This window comes from Ailuropoda melanoleuca, chromosome 3 (assembly GCF_002007445.2).
Source record: "Ailuropoda melanoleuca isolate Jingjing chromosome 3, ASM200744v2, whole genome shotgun sequence".
Lineage (NCBI taxonomy): Eukaryota > Metazoa > Chordata > Mammalia > Carnivora > Ursidae > Ailuropoda > Ailuropoda melanoleuca.
In genome coordinates this window covers 147,055,467-147,073,659 of record NC_048220.1, presented here as the reverse complement: position 1 = coordinate 147,073,659, position 18,193 = coordinate 147,055,467, and the positions used below count along the sequence as shown (strand labels likewise).

General features: G+C 53.1%; 2 protein-coding genes across 2 annotated transcripts in view; one reads left to right on the top strand and one right to left on the bottom strand.

The window, feature by feature from the left end:
• The window catches only part of BRD9 (bromodomain containing 9), a 23,630-nt gene extending 23,572 nt beyond the window's left edge, over positions 1 to 58 (bottom strand). Inside the window, exon 1 of the mRNA XM_034655678.1 lies at positions 16 to 58. Coding sequence (XP_034511569.1) covers positions 16 to 58 — 43 coding nt within the window. The remainder of the gene's footprint in view (positions 1 to 15) is intronic.
• Positions 10 to 16,456, top strand: TRIP13 (thyroid hormone receptor interactor 13). Its single transcript, XM_034657111.1, has 13 exons — positions 10 to 148; positions 971 to 1,136; positions 2,776 to 2,905; positions 3,636 to 3,691; positions 4,426 to 4,516; positions 5,921 to 5,993; positions 8,525 to 8,588; positions 9,400 to 9,486; positions 9,728 to 9,834; positions 11,785 to 11,938; positions 13,851 to 13,963; positions 15,069 to 15,138; positions 15,512 to 16,456. The coding sequence occupies exons 1-13, from the start codon at positions 57 to 59 to the stop codon at positions 15,605 to 15,607; spliced, it is 1,299 nt and encodes a 432-aa protein (XP_034513002.1). The 5' UTR covers positions 10 to 56; the 3' UTR covers positions 15,608 to 16,456.
• The last annotated feature ends 1,737 nt before the right edge of the window (positions 16,457 to 18,193 follow it).

Sequence of the window (18,193 nt, the reverse complement as noted above, 5' to 3'; positions counted from 1 at the left end):
GAGGGCAGCGGCCACGCTCCGGGCGGGTCCCCGCTGCTCCCGGCGGCGGCGGCGCCATGGACGAGGCCGTGGGCGACCTGAAGCAGGCGCTGCCCTGCGTGGCCGAGGCGCCGACCGTGCATGTGGAGGTGCACCAGCGCAGCGGCAGGTGAGCCTCGAGGGGCCTGGCCCGTGCCCCGGGGGCGCTCGCGCGGGGCCGGGCAGAAAGGGTTCCAGGTTCTGGCGGGAGCGCGGAGGCGCCGTCCTCGGACCGTGCGGCGGCGTCTGCTCTGCACCGCCGGCCGTGTGAGCCCCGGGGTCGGCCCGGTGGAGATGGGTCTTCTGGGTGCGGCCCGGGGGGAGACCCTCCCAGAGCGGCCTGCCCCCGAGGGACGGTCCCGGGGCTGCGAGGGTCGCAGTGTGGAGGGAGCCGGCGTCCCAGAGCCAGCCGGGGTCCTGGAAGCCTCCCGTGCCCCCCTGAGAGCGCCAGGTTTGTCAGGTGAATCACAGGGCTTGGGCTCCTGCGAAAATGCATCCCCAGGCGCTGGGAGGTTTGTTCTTTCACTTACGGTCGTCAGAGCCAGCGCCTTCCTGAGCGCGGCTTGTGCGGGGCCTGGTGCCCCAGCAGGCACCTCGTTCACATTTCATGCTGACCCACCTTCCAGGCCTGGTCCCGGGCACCTCGGAAGTGCTGACCCACCTTCTGGGCCTGGTCCCGGCACCTTGCTCGTGCTGACCCAACTTCTGGGCCTGGGCCTGGTCCTGGGCACCTCGGGAGTGCTGCCCCACGTTCGGAGCCTGGTCCCACCATGGGTGTGCTAACCCACCTTCTGGTCTGCTGGTGTAGCGGGAACCATTGCTGCTGCACCCCTCTCTGAGGGAGGCGAGCCCGCTGCTGCACCTTCTCCTGTATCAGTCTGATGTGAATACTTAGCATTACAGTCTTGTTCTAAGCTGAGATCTCATCTTTCTGTTTCCTTTGTTTCCCCAGCACTGCAAAAAAGGAAGACATAAAGCAGAGCGTTAGAAAGCTCCTGAACAGACATAATATTGTGTTTGGGGACTACACATGGACTGAGTTTGATGAGCCTTTTCTGACCAGAAACGTGCAGTCCGTGTCTATTGTTGACACAGAGTTGAAGGCGAAAGACCCACAGGTACTTAATTCTCCATGAGGAGAAATCATTAATCCCTTGCTGAATACAGAGTCAGTGTCATGAGGGCGCCTGGCTGGCACAGTCAGTCTGTGGGGTGTGCAATCTTGCTCTTGGGTTCATGAGTTCAAACCCGACGTTGGGCATAGAATTTACTTTTAAAAAAACAAAAAAAGTATCATGACTATGTGCTTGCTCCTTTGCTGGTCTGTTGTCAGAAACTGGCTGATTTATCTGTTGGTTTGTCAGAGGAGCACCGGCTCTGTGAAGAGCCAGGTGCTGGGAGTGGATGTGGTCCCGCTCTCAGGATGCTCACAGCACAGTAGGGGGACAGATGGGAAACCAGAGGCAGGATACAGCACAGTGGGGTGGTGGGCTATGCTGATGAGACCCCCCTGCCCGTTCCCTGTTCTTGAGGTTAGCAAATGTCTGTGGCGTGCTCAGTGAGCATAGGACCATAGGAGGCATGGGGGCTGCAGCTTCAGAGAGGAGATGGGCTTTCCTTCCGGAAGGTCTTCGTCTAGTCCATTGTGTGGACTACCTCACCCACCATCTTTGTGTGAGAGGGGAGATGCTTTGGGGCATTTCTGTTGCTATAAAAACAACCCGAAGTGTCTGCCTTGGGAAGATGTATCATCTATATCTGTGTGGTTCATGTCTCATAAAGAACCGGTTTGGAAGGATTGGCTTGGCACTGAAATTTGCTTGCATTCATATACTGGGACTAACACTTGTGGCTTTGTGAGTTTTATCCATCCTACCTGATTCTGGCCCGCCTGAAGGAAACAGAAGAGCTTTCCACACTACTGAGGAGGACAGATGAGAGCAGCCTAACCGGAACTGTTAAGCGTTTTAACGTTCTCATTTTTGAAACTGCGGGTTCACCTAGAGGAATGTGTCTTTAACAACAGTTATGTAATTTTATAGAGATAAGTAGTGATGTTTTACATGTTGTTAATAATACCTGATGATTTGAAATATCTTAATTGTCCGTCAGTCAGAGGTTGGCTAAGGAAATGGTACAGCCACACCCAGTGTGGTGTAGCTTTGCAGAGTATGTGCTAGATACCTGTGCACGGCCAGAGAACATTCCCAAGCTCTGCGAGGGGGAAAGGCACAGTTAGAAAACTGTGCAGTCGAATCCGTGTTTGGTCAAATATGTGTTTTGGTCATAGACCAAAACATGGGTGAGGTTGTGGGGGGCTTTGGCATTCTTCATTCTGTGTTTTTTGTATTTTTGTATTTTTGTATTTTGTATTTTGTATTTTTGTATTTTGAATCCGTGTTTGGTCAAATATGCGTTTTGGTCATAGACCAAAACATGGGTGAGGTTGTGGGGGGCTTTGGCATTCTTCATTCTGTGTTTTTTGTATTTTTTCAACAAGCACGTAACTTTCATGATTACAAAGAACAATAAAGTCCTTTTTTGGATAAAGGCAGGGCGCGGGGGGGAGTATTTTAAAAAGAGCTAATACTTAAACTGAACACGACAGTTTTTCTACCTAATGTAAGAACTACTTTCTGACATTCTGCATGTTCGATCTTTGTTTTTGGACGTTACTATCTAACTTTGATGACTAGAATTAGGAAGCGAGTTCTTTTCAGTTTGTGTGGATTTATTTGATTTCCCTTCTCACCACAGCCCATTGATCTGGGTGCCTGCACAGTTGCACTTCACGTCTTCCAGCTGAACGAGGGTGGCCCCAGCAGTGAGACTCTGGAGGAGGAGACAGAGAACATCACTGCAGCGAGTCACTGGGTCCTGCCTGCAGGTGCGTGATGGTGGCAGCGGGCGGGCCACACCCAAGACACAAGGCCAGACGTTGGGATGCGCCCTGGCTCTCCAAGTCAGCTGAGGAGTTTGTATTCGTCCCTTTGTTTTGTAGGCTCTCAGCGTGTCTTATTTCTTGTTAAACGGAAAGCATATCACAAAAGAGATCTCCACTGTAAGACTGTGTCCTTTAGGCAGGGCCCTCTAAGACGGTGCTAATTGAGAATCTGAAGGTGCTCCTCTTTTCCTGCCCAAGTGCTCACCTACTGAGCCACTCCTTCTCTTTGCTTCTCTGTGGACTTTGCCATGGTTCTAGCAGGTGGAGTCCTGGGGTTAACTCAGTCCTCGGGGCTTATGTCTGAGGTCCTGGTAGCCGGACTAGACCTGCTGCTGCCCTGCCCAAGTGCTGGCTCGTGGGGAGAGTGGTGGGTCAGGGTCCGTGCTCGTGGCAGGTCCACGAAAGACGATTGTGTGTGGTAACGTGACAAGAAAGTAACTCTGTACTCCATTTGATTATCTGTCAAAAGTTATGCGACTGGCAGTTATTTAGCCTCTTTAATTTTAAGAATTCAAATATTAAGAAAAAGTTAAAAAAGTTAACTTCCCTATTATGAGAATCTTAGCTGGCCACGTGTGGAACAATGGAGAGCATCAGTGGCTTAGAGCAGACCTCAGTGGTCGGTGTAATGCCTGCTTTCCTAAAATTAGGTTTTTGTTTTATTCTCTCCCAGCTGAATTCCATGGGCTTTGGGACAGCCTGGTATATGATGTGGAAGTCAAATCTCACGTAAGTTGCTATGTTATTTTCCAAGAAGGCCAATTGTTTGAAGTGGGATCAATATTGAGTTCTTCTCCAGCATCTTGGAGCCCTTTGACTCAAGTAGGCATTGGGAACTCACGCCCACTGGCAGCCCATGTCTTGCCGAGCTGGTCTCCGGGGGGAGGAAGGGGAGGGTGGCCAATGTGAAGACAACTTTGACTGTATTGTGCTCTTAAGAACCCATCGGGACCGAGGAGGCAGGGCCAAGGGGCAGACAGAGCAGGTGGGCAGGCCTGAGCAAGCACCAGCTTGTCTGAACCCCGTCCAAGGGGCAGGGTCCCCCTGCATGCTGTGGGGAACCATGGAGGTCCGTCCCCCTATCCCCCCAGGCTGTGAGAACACAGAGTCCTGGCTGCTATCATGAGCACATGTGCTGCTGCTTGCCCACTGCTATGTTGTCCCCGAGGTAGGAGACATTTATCACGTGATAAGTCTCGTTCTTTTGTTGATCTTGGCATTTTTAGTGGAAGTGACCTTGTGCTTGTCCTTTATATTTACGATAGTAACAGCCAGCCTATTCTTGCGTTTCGAGCTACCTCTAGAGCGGAAGCCTGTGAGGCATCCACAGGCAGAGCTGCTGGCGGCTTCTGAGGGGTGCCCGGTGCCTGTCCCCCTCCTTGGGCACAAGCCCCAGCAGCGCATCTGGTAGGAAGCTTCGCCTCGTCAGCACCTCTGACTGTGTTCTACCTTCGTTCACTCAGCTTCTCGATTACGTGATGACGACTTTACTGTTCTCGGACAAGAACGTCGACAGCAATCTCATTGCCTGGAACCGGGTGGTGCTGCTGCACGGTAAAGCCTGTGGACTTTGTTATTGAACGAGATAAACTGTGTGAGATCAGGCTTCTTTACTTGTCCCGTGGACCTTCTTTGAGGAGTTACCGTTCTGTTTTCTGATGCAGCCAGAATTGCCCTAGAATGTCCCTTCCCTGAGAAGCCAACCCAGCTCACATTACTCTGGCCACCTGCTACCTGACCCTTCACTTGGCAGCCACCTGATGATTGCCTTGTGACTTTTCTGCATCATTATCAAACTTTTCAGATAACTGCCTCATTTCCCCAAGTGATCATATGATTCTTAGGGCAGAAATTGCCTCACGTTTCTTTGTAGTGTCCTTAGAGCTTCACTTTATGACCGAAAACTGCAGCAACCATACTCCACTGAAATTCTGTCTCAATCTTCTCTGAGGAAAACACTGGGTTTTTTCTTTTTTGTTTCTTTTTTTTTTTTTTTAAATAATAATTTTTTATTATGTTATGTGAGTCACCATACAGTACATCTGTAGTTTTTGATGTAATGTTCCATGATTCATTACTTGCATAGAACACCCAGTGGTTTTTTCTTAATGTCGCCGGTGAGGAAGGAGTCGAGAGAGTACCCAAGCGAAGTGGGAGCGCCGCGTATTAGCTCCTTACGCCAGTTCAGGTTATAGGCTTCTCTGCAGTCCTGGAAAGCGTCTCTGAAGCAGCAGATACGCTCGGCACATGGTCCTGATACTAGGTCCTGAGTGGGCCATCGATAGGTACCTTAATTAGCAAAGTAGCTAATTTTCTCTTAAGAACTGGTTTTGTGTCTTTTTCTTAATTATCGAGCGTGTGTGCGGAGTGTCAGAGTTGCAGGCGCCCGCATTTCCTGGCAGAAGCGTTTCCTCTCCACGTCGGTCATCTCAGAGCTGCTGCCGGGCTCTGCGCCGAGTGGCCCACGGGAGAAGCAATACGAGTGGGGGTCCTCCCCTGGCTGCCATTCTGGTTTAGCGTGGGCCCCAGTGAGACACTTGTCATGAGGGGTGTTTGACCTTGCACAAGGTGCCTTAGTGAGTGGATTTTGTAGCAGACACGTGGGGACAAGGAGGGTGTCGGTGAAGACGCCGACCGGGAAACGTAGCGCTCCCTCAGGATGCTGAGGGGACCCACGTCCAGGAGGCACTGCTGTGTGGGGGCGTGGGAGCTAAGACCAGAAACACAAGCGGAGTTCCAACTGGGAGGAAAAGGGAAAGACTCGTGAAGTGTGTCGGTGATGTTTTACGGCATTCACGCTGCTGGCGGACTGCTTTGTGCGTTAGCAAGCGGTCCTCGGGGGGGCAGCATTCCTAGCGTGGACTTCTCCCTACCTCGCGTGCGGTGCATAGTGGAACTGCTGTTTGAAGAAATTTGTTACAACGCTGACGTAACACATCTGCTTGGGCTTTGTTGCAGGTCCTCCGGGAACTGGAAAAACATCCCTGTGTAAAGCATTAGCCCAGAAACTGACCATTCGACTTTCAAGCAGGTAACTTCTGGTAATTTGAGAAAGGAGAGCAGAGGACGGGATCACTTGCTTCTCATTTGTGCACAGAGGTGTTTTTATTTTTCAGTCGCTTCCCTTGACTCTGTACGCAGCCCCTCTGTTTCAAGGCAGGTTCACCAAATCCTCTGTACTCAGCGGTGCCGAGTGAGGGTCTCATTCTTTTAAACTGATGGCGCTTGCTTTATAGTCAGCACGTGGTCTTTCTGGTGACTGTCCTGGACGCATCAGAACACGTCTCTGCTCTCGGTGGCAGGACGCTTGGGTGGCAGCTCAGGATGCTTCCTGCTCTGGCTGATGGTCACCATTCTGGCACCTGGGAGGGGAGTGGCCAAGCCTCACAGGGTCGATCTGTGTCTTGAGCTCTGGCTGGTTCGTCGTGTTCCGACGTTACATGGCTGTTGTTTTAGCTGCCCCCGCCCCATTTTCTGGGAACCCATTTATTTGCATGTTAAATTGTCTGATGTTCCACAGGCCACTGATGTACTTTTTTGTCTTTTCAGGTTTTTAGAGTTTTATGTGTTCCATTTTGGGCCATTTTCCAGAATCCCTAATCTGCTTTTAATTCCATTCAGTGGCATCTTCATTCCCGAGAGTGTATTTTTCTTTTCTGGAGGTTGCACTTGGTTCCTTTTATGCTTCCCAACTCTCTGATGCGGTGTTCTTGCAGAATGCTCCAGGAGTGTGGGTTGCAGGGTCACTTGCTTCTCTGCTAATTCCGTCGTCGTTGTCGGTTCTGAGTATCTGTACTGCTGGGTGGCTCTCCTGCTTTGGGGTCAGTTTCTGCTTCTTGTCCTGTCAGCCGAGTTTTGATTGAATGCAGACTTTGTTTTTATTGGGTTTTGTTCTGGTGGGCATTTCGGTTACTTGTGATTTAGCGTGATCCTCTTAAGGTTTATTTTTAAGCTTTGTTGGAGAGGGGTCTAAATGGAATGCTGAAGTGAAGCCCTTCCGGGATCTCAGTTGGGCACCTGCGTCATAGCGGGTACTGTCCACTTTGGTCATTGGGAGTGTGAACATCCCACCTGCGAACACCAGGAACCATGCAGCTCACAGCTCTCCAGCCTCATGGAATTTCCCTCTTCTCACATACCTGAGTGTTCAGCAAAGACCCAGAAGGACCCTGTGATGATTCCTGGATCTTTATTCCTGCATATCTGCATCCCCTCTGGAACTCTGTAGCCTCCAGCTGCCTCAGGCTCCTCGAACTCAGGCCTCTGTGTCCAAGTCAGCACAGTGGCTGCACATTTCTTGGGTCCCATCCAGGGCTGTGGTTGGAAGGTGCCACAGGCAGAGAGCCAGAGCAGTTGCAGGGCCCCCTCATGTCCTGTATGTGGTGACAGTCCTCCACGCCTGCTGTCCAGTCGCTTTGCAGATGCTGTTGTGATTTTGTCTCATTTTCTGGTTGATCAATTTGGAGGGTTAATCTGATAATTGTCACTCAGTATGACTTTAGAAGAGGGAATTCTATGAGGTATACTTTAAATTAATCTATTATGTTTCTTTCAAAAATGTCCTGTGGTATTTTTATGTCGGGAAATTGCTCTATACCTACCCTTTATTCTGTGCTTGGCAACTCGGTGTTTGTCTTCACACACTGAAATCCATCTGTGTTTTAAAGATCTCTTGGATTGGTTTCCTAAAACACTGGAGCTGAAGATGTTACTCTAAGAAATACAACTCTCTGAAGTACAACTGTCTAGAAATATGCATTTATTTTTTGGCTTAGAAGTTGTAAGAAATCTTAGCTTTTGTTGTTCATTTTAACAAAATGCTTTAGAATTAAATTGTAATATTCAGCCCGATCTTCATTTCGTTAGGTTGTCTCTTCCCTCCCCTCTTTTGTAAACAGAATTAGTAAATGGAAAGCCAGTTATAATCTTTTGAATGTGATTATTTTTCTTGTGTGGACTTTCAAGGTGCAGAGGACCTGGCTCAGCTTCCCTTCTGTCTCAGTCTTGCTCCCAGTTTGCTTTTAGTTAGAACTAAGCGTATCCAGGTCGCAGCTGCCTCCCGTGCAGGCAGAGGGTCAGTGGGAGATTTCAGTCAGTACGTGCTGAGGTTCACTTTGGGACATCTGGGCACCCCTGGGCCCGGGAAGTAATTTTGTGCTGGGAAACAGATTGTCACGCTCGTTTTGGTTTTAGGTAAGAAGGAAAGCATGTTCAGCTCCAGCCAAAAAACTTCTTTGCCTGCCAGATTGCTACTGGTAATACTTCTTCCAGTGCTAGAGATGTGAGTTGTGAGTAGATTAGAAGTGAGGGAGATTTTCCTCTGCTTTGATTCAAATCAGAACACTGTTTGCTTCAGCCTGAACCACCGGCCACGCGTCACTAGGTTTTCATAATTGTTTGAGCCCTTGTTGGTATTACCTTAAGGTAACTCATGATTACCTCGGACCCGGGTTGGCAACTGGGGGTCTAACCAGTCAGTGGGCGGTGCTAAAGAAGGAGTGCTTGCCGCTGGGGGTTCTCTGTTCGTAAACCGATCGTCTTAACTCTGTTTTATCTTCCCAGGTACCGGTATGGCCAATTAGTTGAAATAAACAGCCACAGTCTGTTTTCTAAGTGGTTTTCGGAAGTAAGTATTGGCATCACTTCTGCTTGTCAGGATCGCCAGCCATGTAGTTGAAAAGGTGTCCCGTACAGTAGGCACACTTTCTCCTCCAAGGACGTGAGACATAGGTAACACGTGACAGTGTGGCTGACTTCAGGGTCAGAGGGAAGTTCCAGAACTAAGCAGTGACTTGGAAATAGCGTGAGGCCTGAGAGGACCCTCTGCTGGTCACATCCATACCTTTGGGTGGGACAGACACTCAACTTTCTCTGAGGGAGAGAACCCTCATTCTAGTGAGGGCTGCATCCTCAGCTGAGCACGCTCTCAGGACCCTGAGCCTCGTTCCTTTATTTGAATCGCGGGGCTCGGCCGAGGCGACGTTGTAGGTGCTCCTCAGCGCAGGGAAGGCCGCCCAGGCGCCTGAGTCAGTAGATCCCTCTGAGGGGTGATGACCCAGGACAGGGAGCACTTGTGAGGCATGCGCCCACCAGCTTGCGTGTTTGCATCCATGACCCGTCTTGTTCCTGGTCATGGGGACGGCAGGGAAACGGAAGGAGGAAGTGCACCGAGCACGAGGCGCCCATGCCGAGCGGCCCGGAGCTGAGCCGGCGTAGGTTCAGGCTTGCCGTCCTGGGGCACGGAGTGTGTAGTCGGCCTCCTTCCATGGGGTCCTGGCTTCTTGGATTTAGGGATTTCTCCAAGAGGCCGTCAGGAGGCAGTGGCCTTGTGGGGCCCCCTGGGCTCAGACCGAGGCTGGGCGGGGACCACGGGTGCACGTGTGCACCAGGCAGAGTGTAGCGTGCAAGTTGGCACTAAAGGAGTGTTTTGGTTCCAGAGTGGCAAGCTGGTAACTAAGATGTTCCAGAAGATTCAGGACTTGATTGATGACAAAGATGCTCTAGTCTTTGTGTTGATTGACGAGGTACGCGCGTCTGGACGTCACACCTGTGGCTGAAGCATATCCAACCCCTGGCTGGGCCCGGCCTCCCACCAGCACTCCAGCCACGCAGCCCACTCCCCCTCGGCCTCCCACACGTCCAGCTCCTGGCACAGTGGGCTCAGCACACCCCTTCGCTTGTTCCCCACTTGCTCAGTTGATGTATCCCACGGCTGTCCTTGGGGCCAGGAGCTGTCTCTTTCTATCTGTTGTCCCGTTCCCACAGGTGGAGAGCCTCACGGCCGCCCGCAATGCTTGCAGGGCAGGCGCCGAGCCTTCAGATGCCATACGCGTGGTCAATGCCGTCTTGACGCAGATCGATCAGATTAAGAGGTAATGCTGACGTGGTGGCCTCACGTGAGAAACCACAGGCAGGGTGTGAGGTGCCCGCACAGCTCCTCTGACTGGAAACACTTAGCTGCTACTAAGTATCAGCTCTGTCTTTGCCCATCTGAGGCGGTATGTGTGCTAAATGCAATGCTTAGGAATTAAGTGCTTCTACTGAACTACTAAAAACATAACACAGAATGTGAGTGTGGTGAAAATTCGCATGCTGCAGAGACGCATATGACGCGCGAAACACGCCACGCTCAAGCACTGGCGCCAACACCACCCAGGGTTTGTTGACATCGAAGCCCGGCGATGGTGAGCGTCACCGGCACACCCTTCATGGGGCCAGATTTCATACCTCTGCAGCCCAGCCTTGCAGGTCCAGGGTCTGTGGTCAGTGTACCCTAAGCTGATCCAGTTTTAGGGAGTGACTCCTAGTAACCTGACTCAAGGAAATGATGTCCAAACCAGAACCCCTGTGTGTTCTCTGCAGTGTTTCACCACCCCCCGCCGATCACAGTTCTCACAGTTAGTCCTGGGAGTGCTGTCCTGCACTGAGGGTGCCAGACTCCAGAGCACTGCTTGGAAGCTACTTGCTGCGTGTGGACCCACAGGGAACTGAATTGTGCTAAGGGCTGTTTCCTCCAGGACTTCAGCACAGTTTTACCACAGAGAGGCTCTGATTTCCCGAGATGCAGCTCTTGGGGTAGGCTGCAGGGGCTGCTTGCTTCCACCCCACTACAGGCCAGCCACGTGTGAGGTGCAGCCCCTCCTCATCTCTGCTTCCTTCCCTGCCCCTTCTCCTCAGTCTGGTTTCTACCTCTGTCTCCTTCACCTGAGGGCGACTGCTCTCCCTAGAGTTTTCTACAGCATCTGACCCCTGGCAGCCCCTCCCCTGCCTCCACTCTCCAGACCACCTCAGTTTCTGCCACTGGCCTCTCATCTCTTCGGGCAGCCTGGGCAGCCCGTGCCTGGCCGCCTCCCCTCTTCTGTTGCTCACCCTTCAGAGGCCTGCCCGTCCACCTGGATCATGTGTCAGGCACACTCCCAGGGCAGTCATTCCGCTCCAAAACCCCCATTTCCAGGGTTCCCACTGCACTGATGGCCTCGCCATGCAGCCACTGCTCGAGCCATAAGATGGTGCCCCAACATCTCTCCTGTTGCTGGCAGGTGTGGGCTCAGGAGGTGATGGAGACACACGGGCCTCTGGTTTCCCTAGTACCTTCCTATCCCCCTTTACTTCACACTACCTGTTCAGGCCCCTCAAGGTGACCCTTCCAGGCCTTCCTTTGTGTGGGCTCCTAGAAGCCCTGCACTCCCTGCCCGTACCCTCACTGGCTCACCCCTGCTCACCCTGTGCTATGCACCTGTTGCCAGACACCAGGTAAAGCTGGCCCTTCCAGGGGCTCCCCTGGCCATACAGCTTCCTGCAGCCTCTGGCCTGCTCTGTGCTGGCCCATGTTAGTGAACAGACTACACAACAGTGCTCTCTTTGCAGAGCTTAGAAGCTAAAGGGGAAAGCAGCTGGTAAACGGGATGAATAGTTCAACTCCGCAACTTGTGGGGGTTGTGAGAACCACGTGGAGAGCAGTCACCTGGCCATGCCCAGGCAGGTCGATGGGGGCAGTCGGGACTCTGCACACAAGTGAGAGCGTTGCTGCGCCGTGGTTGAGGGAGGAGAGGAAATAGTGAAGTGGGAGTCTAGGAGAACTTCCCAGAAGGCAGAGGAGCAGAGTGTCTGCTTGGTGCACTGTGTTGCAGCCAGGAGAGCCTGGTGGGGAGTTGGGGTCCACAGGCACTCAGGCGTGAACCTTGGGAGACCTTGTAGGCCGGTGTTGGGACTTGGGGTGCAGCCTGCTAGGGTGCTGGCCGAACACTAGAACCTTCATGGGCAGAGGGGGTGAGGGAATCACTGAGGCACCTGGTGACTGGCATGTGCTCCTCTACCTTCAGGCACTGCAACGTGGTGATTCTGACCACCTCCAACATCACAGAGAGGATCGATGTGGCCTTCGTGGACAGGGCTGACATCAGGCAGTACATCGGACCACCCTCTGCAGCAGCCATCTTCAAAATCTACCTCTCGTGTTTGGAAGAACTGATGAAGGTGCTGGGTGTCTTTTCACTCTTCTAGCAGTGGATTTCTCATTTTTTTTTCATTCCCTGACCTAGCTCTTTGTAGCTAATTCCAACATGGAGTGCGTTATCTGAATGTGGCATTAACGGTCTTAAGTTGAAAACTGCAGTTGTGTCTGGCAGGTTGAGCTGTTAGTTGAAATTGTGGCTACTGACTCAGTATTTTTGTTCTTTTGGCACAAAATGATGATCACAACTATTTGACCTACGACCTGCAGGGGTAAGTGAGTGGTAGGGGTACGGCCGTGGTAGCCTGCCAGCATGTCCTGGTCCACAGGGGCACCGCCTGACTGGAGGTCAGAGCTCACAGGGAGGTCATACTAAGGAGGTTGTCATTTATAGGCTGTTAGCAGCTGCAGTGTTAATGTCCCTTTGGTCCTGTTTCCTCACAGCAGCTATGAGTGAGATAACGCTCCTAGTCGATCTTGTGTGAATTACTCTAACAGGGACCTGCTTTGCACCTGGGTGCTAGGAGTTCTGGCACCGGGCATAGCAGGCCCGAGGCAGGCAGTACCTGCTTCAACAGGAGCATTCCTCAAACCTCTGAGTCTGGGAAACGTGCAGTGACCAAGCCGGCCAACGGATGGGGAGTTCCGTGGTGATTGTTGTCATGGTATCACTGTAGCTGGGTGGTGGGGGTGGGATTAACTCCTGCCCAGCATCACGGAGCTGAGGCCCTGATGCCCTCAGCAAGGATGACACAGCCTGTGACGGGATGGGAGAGCTGCCGTGGCATGTGCTTCCCGTCCTACTTTTCTGTGGCATGGAGACATGGAGGGGCCCCCTGGAGTTTTGACTTGAGGTACCAGGTAAACTCTAGAAAGTGTCGCTATCGAGATGTCTGTGTGATGGGATCCTGCTGGCGGTCATGCTCGCACCCGGGCTGTGCGTCCAGGAGATGGTCTAAGGTTTAGCCAAACGTACAGACTTTTTCTGTGAGCTGAGCATGTGGGACAGGGGTTGTTTCTTCATCAGATGATTTATAGGAAATTAAGATGTTCTGACGATGTAGTGGAGATTCAGCCAGTCCTAAAGGCTGTCACATGTGACCGGCCCACTCTCTGTCAGGAGCCGGCAACTCTCATGTGCACCCAGATGGCCTGTGTCGCTGCGGGGGGGGGGGGGCGGGCAGCGAGGGGCAGGCCCAGGGAAGCTGCTGGGAGTCCGAGGGAGTGTCATGTCTTAGAAAGCTGACAAGACTCCCACATACCCCCTGTATTTTAAATTTACCCACAGCTTTCACCAAACCTCCAAAACGTATGGAGAAAGCTGTTTATTCTGTTTTCTCTCTTGACTTCTTAGTCAGGAGTTCATGTTAGAAGTCATTCAGTAGTGGTCACTGAACACCCTGACCTGTTTAACACGGCTACTTGGCCAAGAATGTCCCACGTGCAGACACATGGCCTATGAGGGAGCTCCGGGGCCCAGATCCAGTGTCAGGCTGTGCCATCGCACCACACGTCTGATCTTGAAAACAAGTGGAGACTGTCCTTGAAAGGCAGGCCAGGTCCTGCTTCCTGGGCCCAACTTTGCTCCACTGGGTTGTGATACACCATTGAAACCCATTACCAGGCTGGCCTCAGCCCCTTCAAGTCCCTCGCTGCCCTGTCATGTGGTGAAGACACATCTTGACCAAAAGCACTGAAGAGGCTGGGTTGCTGCCGGTCTCTGAGACGTGTTTTGTCATTTGTATTTTTATCTGTGTTTGAAGGAGCAGGGGCATGTGTATGGGTGAGAGGGAAGCGGCCTGTGTCCTGGTGTGTCTGTGCTTGCGTTTCTGTGAGATGGGATATGGTTGCCTGCTCTCTGGGTGCTGTCCCCGTGGCCGACGGTGTGCGCTCCACCCCGCGGACTCTGCACTAACGCACGGTCTCTGTCTCCAGTGTCAGATCATATATCCTCGCCAGCAGCTGCTGACCCTCCGGGAGCTGGAGATGATAGGCTTCATTGAAAACAACGTGTCAAAGTTGAGCCTCCTTTTGAGTGAAATTTCAAGGTGTGAATTGACTTCATTTTTGTAACCAAGAGAAGTGTGTCTGTTATAATGGGTGGTTGTAGCTAACTGTAGCATCCTGGGGTAGTGGTGCGGGGTCAGAGGACAGGGAGTTGAATCCTGAGGCATTTGTTGTATATGGGCCGGGAGAGCTTCAAGAGCCTTTGACCACCCTGACCCCGGGGTTTCTGGGCCAGAGGGTGGAGGTCAGCTGCCCTCTCAGAGGCAGCTTTAGAAAACAGAAAACAGTGCTGTGCTTCTCTCTGAAAAGATAGACATTCAAATTAAGGCTCTCTTAACACACTGATGATTTCTTAAATGGTATTTGTTAAGGCTCTGGCGATCAAGGGCGTGAGCAGGGAAGGTGGGGAGATGGAGCAGAGCCTCAAAGGACAGAATTTGGATAAATTGGAGAGAAATGGGGATCGCCACAGGTGCCACACATGCAGGGGACCTCAGGTGGGTCTTACTGCAGAGGCCAGGTGGTGGCAGGAGCCTTCCAGGCTGTGTTCTGACCAGAGAGTGTGAACTGCATTCTGAAGCCATGAAGCTTGTGGAAGGTTTTGTTTGTTTGTTTGTTTTTAAAGATTTTATTTATTTATTTGACAGAGAGAGGCATTGAGAGAGGGAACACAAGCAGGGGTGTGTGAGAAGGAAAAGCAGGCTTCCCGCTGAGCAGGGAGCCCGATGCAGGTCTCGATCCTAGGACCCTGGGATCATGCCCTGAGCCGAAGGCAGACACTTAACGGCTGAGCCACCCAGGCGCCCCTTGTGGAAGGTTTTAAACAAAGGGATAGCCTGAAGAACACATTAGTTTTTGGTTAATCTGTTGAAGAGATATAAACTGGTTGAGATGGGGAAGGAGGGCAGTTCGGACACTTACACAAAAATCAACGCAGAGCAGCCTGGTTTCTGAGGGAGCCGTGCCACTGGCCACGCGCCCACTGTCCTGCGCACACTCGTAGGCAGGTGGCGCATTGGGGCAGCAAGGACCCTGTCCTGCCTGGGGCAGTAGCTGAGGACCAGGGGAGACCAGCCGTAGGGGAGGGGACATTCGGAGATGAGGAAAATGGCCTGAAACTACCCCCACACGTGGCTCTGTTGACAGGAAGAGCGAGGGCCTCAGCGGCCGCGTCCTAAGAAAACTCCCTTTTCTGGCTCATGCACTCTACATCCAGGTGAGTCACCGCAGCCTTCCCTGCCTTTGGCACCCTGCTGTCCTCACGACCGCTCTGTGTGGCAGGGTATGGCCTCGCTGTGAAGTTGTGCAGAACACCGTTGGGAACCTGATTTATCTCCATGTCTAAGTGATGGGCGCCTGGGTAGGGGGAGGAGTATGTCTCGCTGCCTCTGGTGAGGAGGTGTCCTGCTGGTGCCTACACGCCTCTGGGCCCTCCCTGGCCCCCACAGGGTGCTCGTGCAGAACAGCGCCTTGGAGTCCCTCCGCTTGCCCTTGCTGTGGCTGTGCCCCTGCTGCTGCCAGTGTGGGGGGCTGCTGCCAGTGGCCCCACCGAGGGCAGGAGCAGCCCACGTGCCTGTGTCTCCTTCCAGGCCCCCACCGTCACCATCGAGGGCTTCCTCCAGGCCCTGTCTCTGGCGGTGGACAAGCAGTTTGAAGAAAGGAAGAAGCTCTCATCTTGCATTTGATCTGAGCTCCCTGCCCGTGGGTTTCTAATCGTGAACACAACTATCGAGTGACGTCACTCCTCACGGCAGCAGCTGCCCAGAAGTCTCTGAACCCTCGGCCCAGGTCTACAGGCCAGAAGCCCACGAGGCTAAGCAGTGTTCCAAGACGTGTGTTGTGTTGGCATGTTTTTAAGATAAACGGCCTGTCATTTTCACTGTTGAAAGATGATAACTCGCGTTCTGCTTTGCTGTAAAGAACTGTCTAGATGTGCTCGTTCCATCCTGTGTCTGGTCGATCGGGCACAAAATGCTGACAAATGTTTAAAAAAGGCAATTACCATAGGTTTTAGGAAACCAAAGAGAACCTCTATCCCCTTAACTAATAATGTAATCATTGCATCGACAACATCCGCCTCCCTGAAGACAGAGGCAGCTCTCTGACCTGAGCTGCTCGTGCCGAGTGCACACGTTTCAGGGACTAACGAACCAAGGAATCCTATTTCTGTGTTCTAGAAATCGAGAAAAGAAATTCCAGGTAGAGGGTTCTTCACGGTAATCACTCATGGTGCTGTGTGGGAAAGGTGCAGCCTCCGCGTTGGGCGGGCGCGTGCCGCACAGCCTGGCGTCCGCGACGGGCAGCGTCCCGTGGTGCTTCTGCCGGTCGTTTTGTTCCTCAGTCATGTTCCCGCGGCGCAGGAGCAAGTGCACGTTAACAGTAGACCATAAACTGGCCGGTAGGTTTGTCTTGATTCCGAATGTGGTTTGCTCTTTTCTGATGCTAAAATTTTGTGGTTCGTGTTTTATATGCATTTTTGAGGGACATGTTACATTTTGTTACAGAACTTTTTAAGTATTAAAACGTTTTCCCCAGAATTTTCTCATTGTGATTCTCTTATCGCTTCCCAGTGCTCTGAATTTTATTGCAACATTATTCACCTGATTATTTAGGCTTCAGTCTGTCTGGTGCTTTGAGGTATAAGAAGGGACCGTGCCTGTTTATGGGAGTGGCACTGAGAGCCAGATTCAGAACCCGGACCCACTCCTGCTTGAGAGACCAGAGCCTGATTCTGTGCTTTCCTCGAAACCCTGAGATGGGGGTGAAAGTGGGGTCTGTGGGCACTCGGGTCAGGAGAAGAAGGGTATGCCATGCTCCAGGACTGGGGGACCCTGAGAGAACTTCATCTCACGAGTTTGCTACTGAAATGCCCGATACCCAGGTGCCCAGATGGAAGGAAGGGGCCAGGGACCAGGCTGATGCAGATAGGTGGAAAAACAGGGTGAGGGAGACGCGCAGGGGAAGGAGAACCCTGGAGGGACAGACTAGGTGGGGGTGGGGCCCCAGAGCCAGGCCCTGTGGGCAGAGGGTGAGATCTAAGGTTGGGGAAGTACACCAGACCAAGACCCATTTCCCAGAAAGTGGGCTCCAGAGGTTCTGTGGGTGCCGCTGATGTGTCTTCCTGTGGGCCACTAGAGGGTGGCCCTGCCCCGTGCAGTGGGACAGGAGGGGGTTCCAGGGCTCAGCAAGGGCCCCAGGACAGACAAGAGTGGTTAGCAGAGGCCATCAACACAGCCAGGCTCTGCGGCCCCCTCTCTCCTCCTCCCCATGTGCATGTCTGTGCCTCAGGGTGTGCGTGGGAGGGGGCAGCAGGGGCCACGGGAGCACAAGTGCTCTCGGCCCATCGTTCCTCCTCAGGACCACGTTCACTAGGCGTGAGGAAGGAGAAGGGATGGGGGCCGTCCCACCCACTTGGCCATCTTGAGGGGCCTGCTGAAGATGGGTGGGCCAAAGTGTGAGGAGGGAGGGTCACACCTGGGCCACCAGACACAGGTCCTGGACCGTCCCCTGGCACAGGCTGTCATGGGCACTTTGTGGGTGGTAGCCAAAACCCCCCCAGATGCTCATCGCTGAGCACGGCTAGATGCTCCGATGGGTTTGGGGCCGGGCTGGGGAAGGGGCTGTCCTGGCCACGAGGGGCAGGTGGGGCTATGTTCCTTACGGTGGGCAGCCCACTCCTCTGGTGAAACAGGCCAGAGTGCTGTCCCCAGGAGCCCACAGGGGCCATGAGATTGAACCGTGGGAGAGTGAGCACCACACAGGCAAGGGAGTGCATGTGTGACCGCCTTTCTGGGCCTCTTCTGAGTCCCAAATCAGGGGGCATGAGCCACGGACCTGAGGCCCCGTGGACCACCGTAGCCAAGAGGCCATACCTGGCAGAGAGGTGTGGGGACCAGGGCCAGTGGGGCCACCACTTAGCCAAGCCTGAGGGAGTCCACAGTCATCACAGGGTTTTTGGCCTCGAAAGGACCAGGCAGCGCCTGAACAGATGGGATGGGCGCACCCCTGCCCCCTTCCCTACCCCGTGCTGTTGGTTTTGGTAAACTGTCATGGGGGGTCAGTTCCGAGGTTTTCCCCAGCTCTCCCCACTGGAATGGGTCTCACCACAATGCAGGGACCCAATGCTGAGTGTGTTGTTTCATTCCCAACAACGGACGGCTCCTGTGAGCCCTTAGCTTCAGATGCCCGGCCCCTCCTCGCACAGGCCTGGGGCCCACCCACCCCATCCTTGGCTGCCGTGGCTCCACGTGGCCATGTTTGGCATCTTCAGG

What these genes read in the sequence shown, in the direction of transcription:
- TRIP13 (XM_034657111.1), top strand. Translation starts at nt 57, where the DNA reads ATGGACGAGGCCGTGGGCGACCTGAAGCAGGCGCTGCCCTGCGTGGCC. An exon ending in CTTTTGAGTGAAATTTCAAG is followed by an intron (nt 13,964 to 15,068) that starts GTGTGAATTGAC and finishes CTCTGTTGACAG; the next exon opens with GAAGAGCGAGGGCCTCAGCG. An exon ending in CTCATGCACTCTACATCCAG is followed by an intron (nt 15,139 to 15,511) that starts GTGAGTCACCGC and finishes GTCTCCTTCCAG; the next exon opens with GCCCCCACCGTCACCATCGA.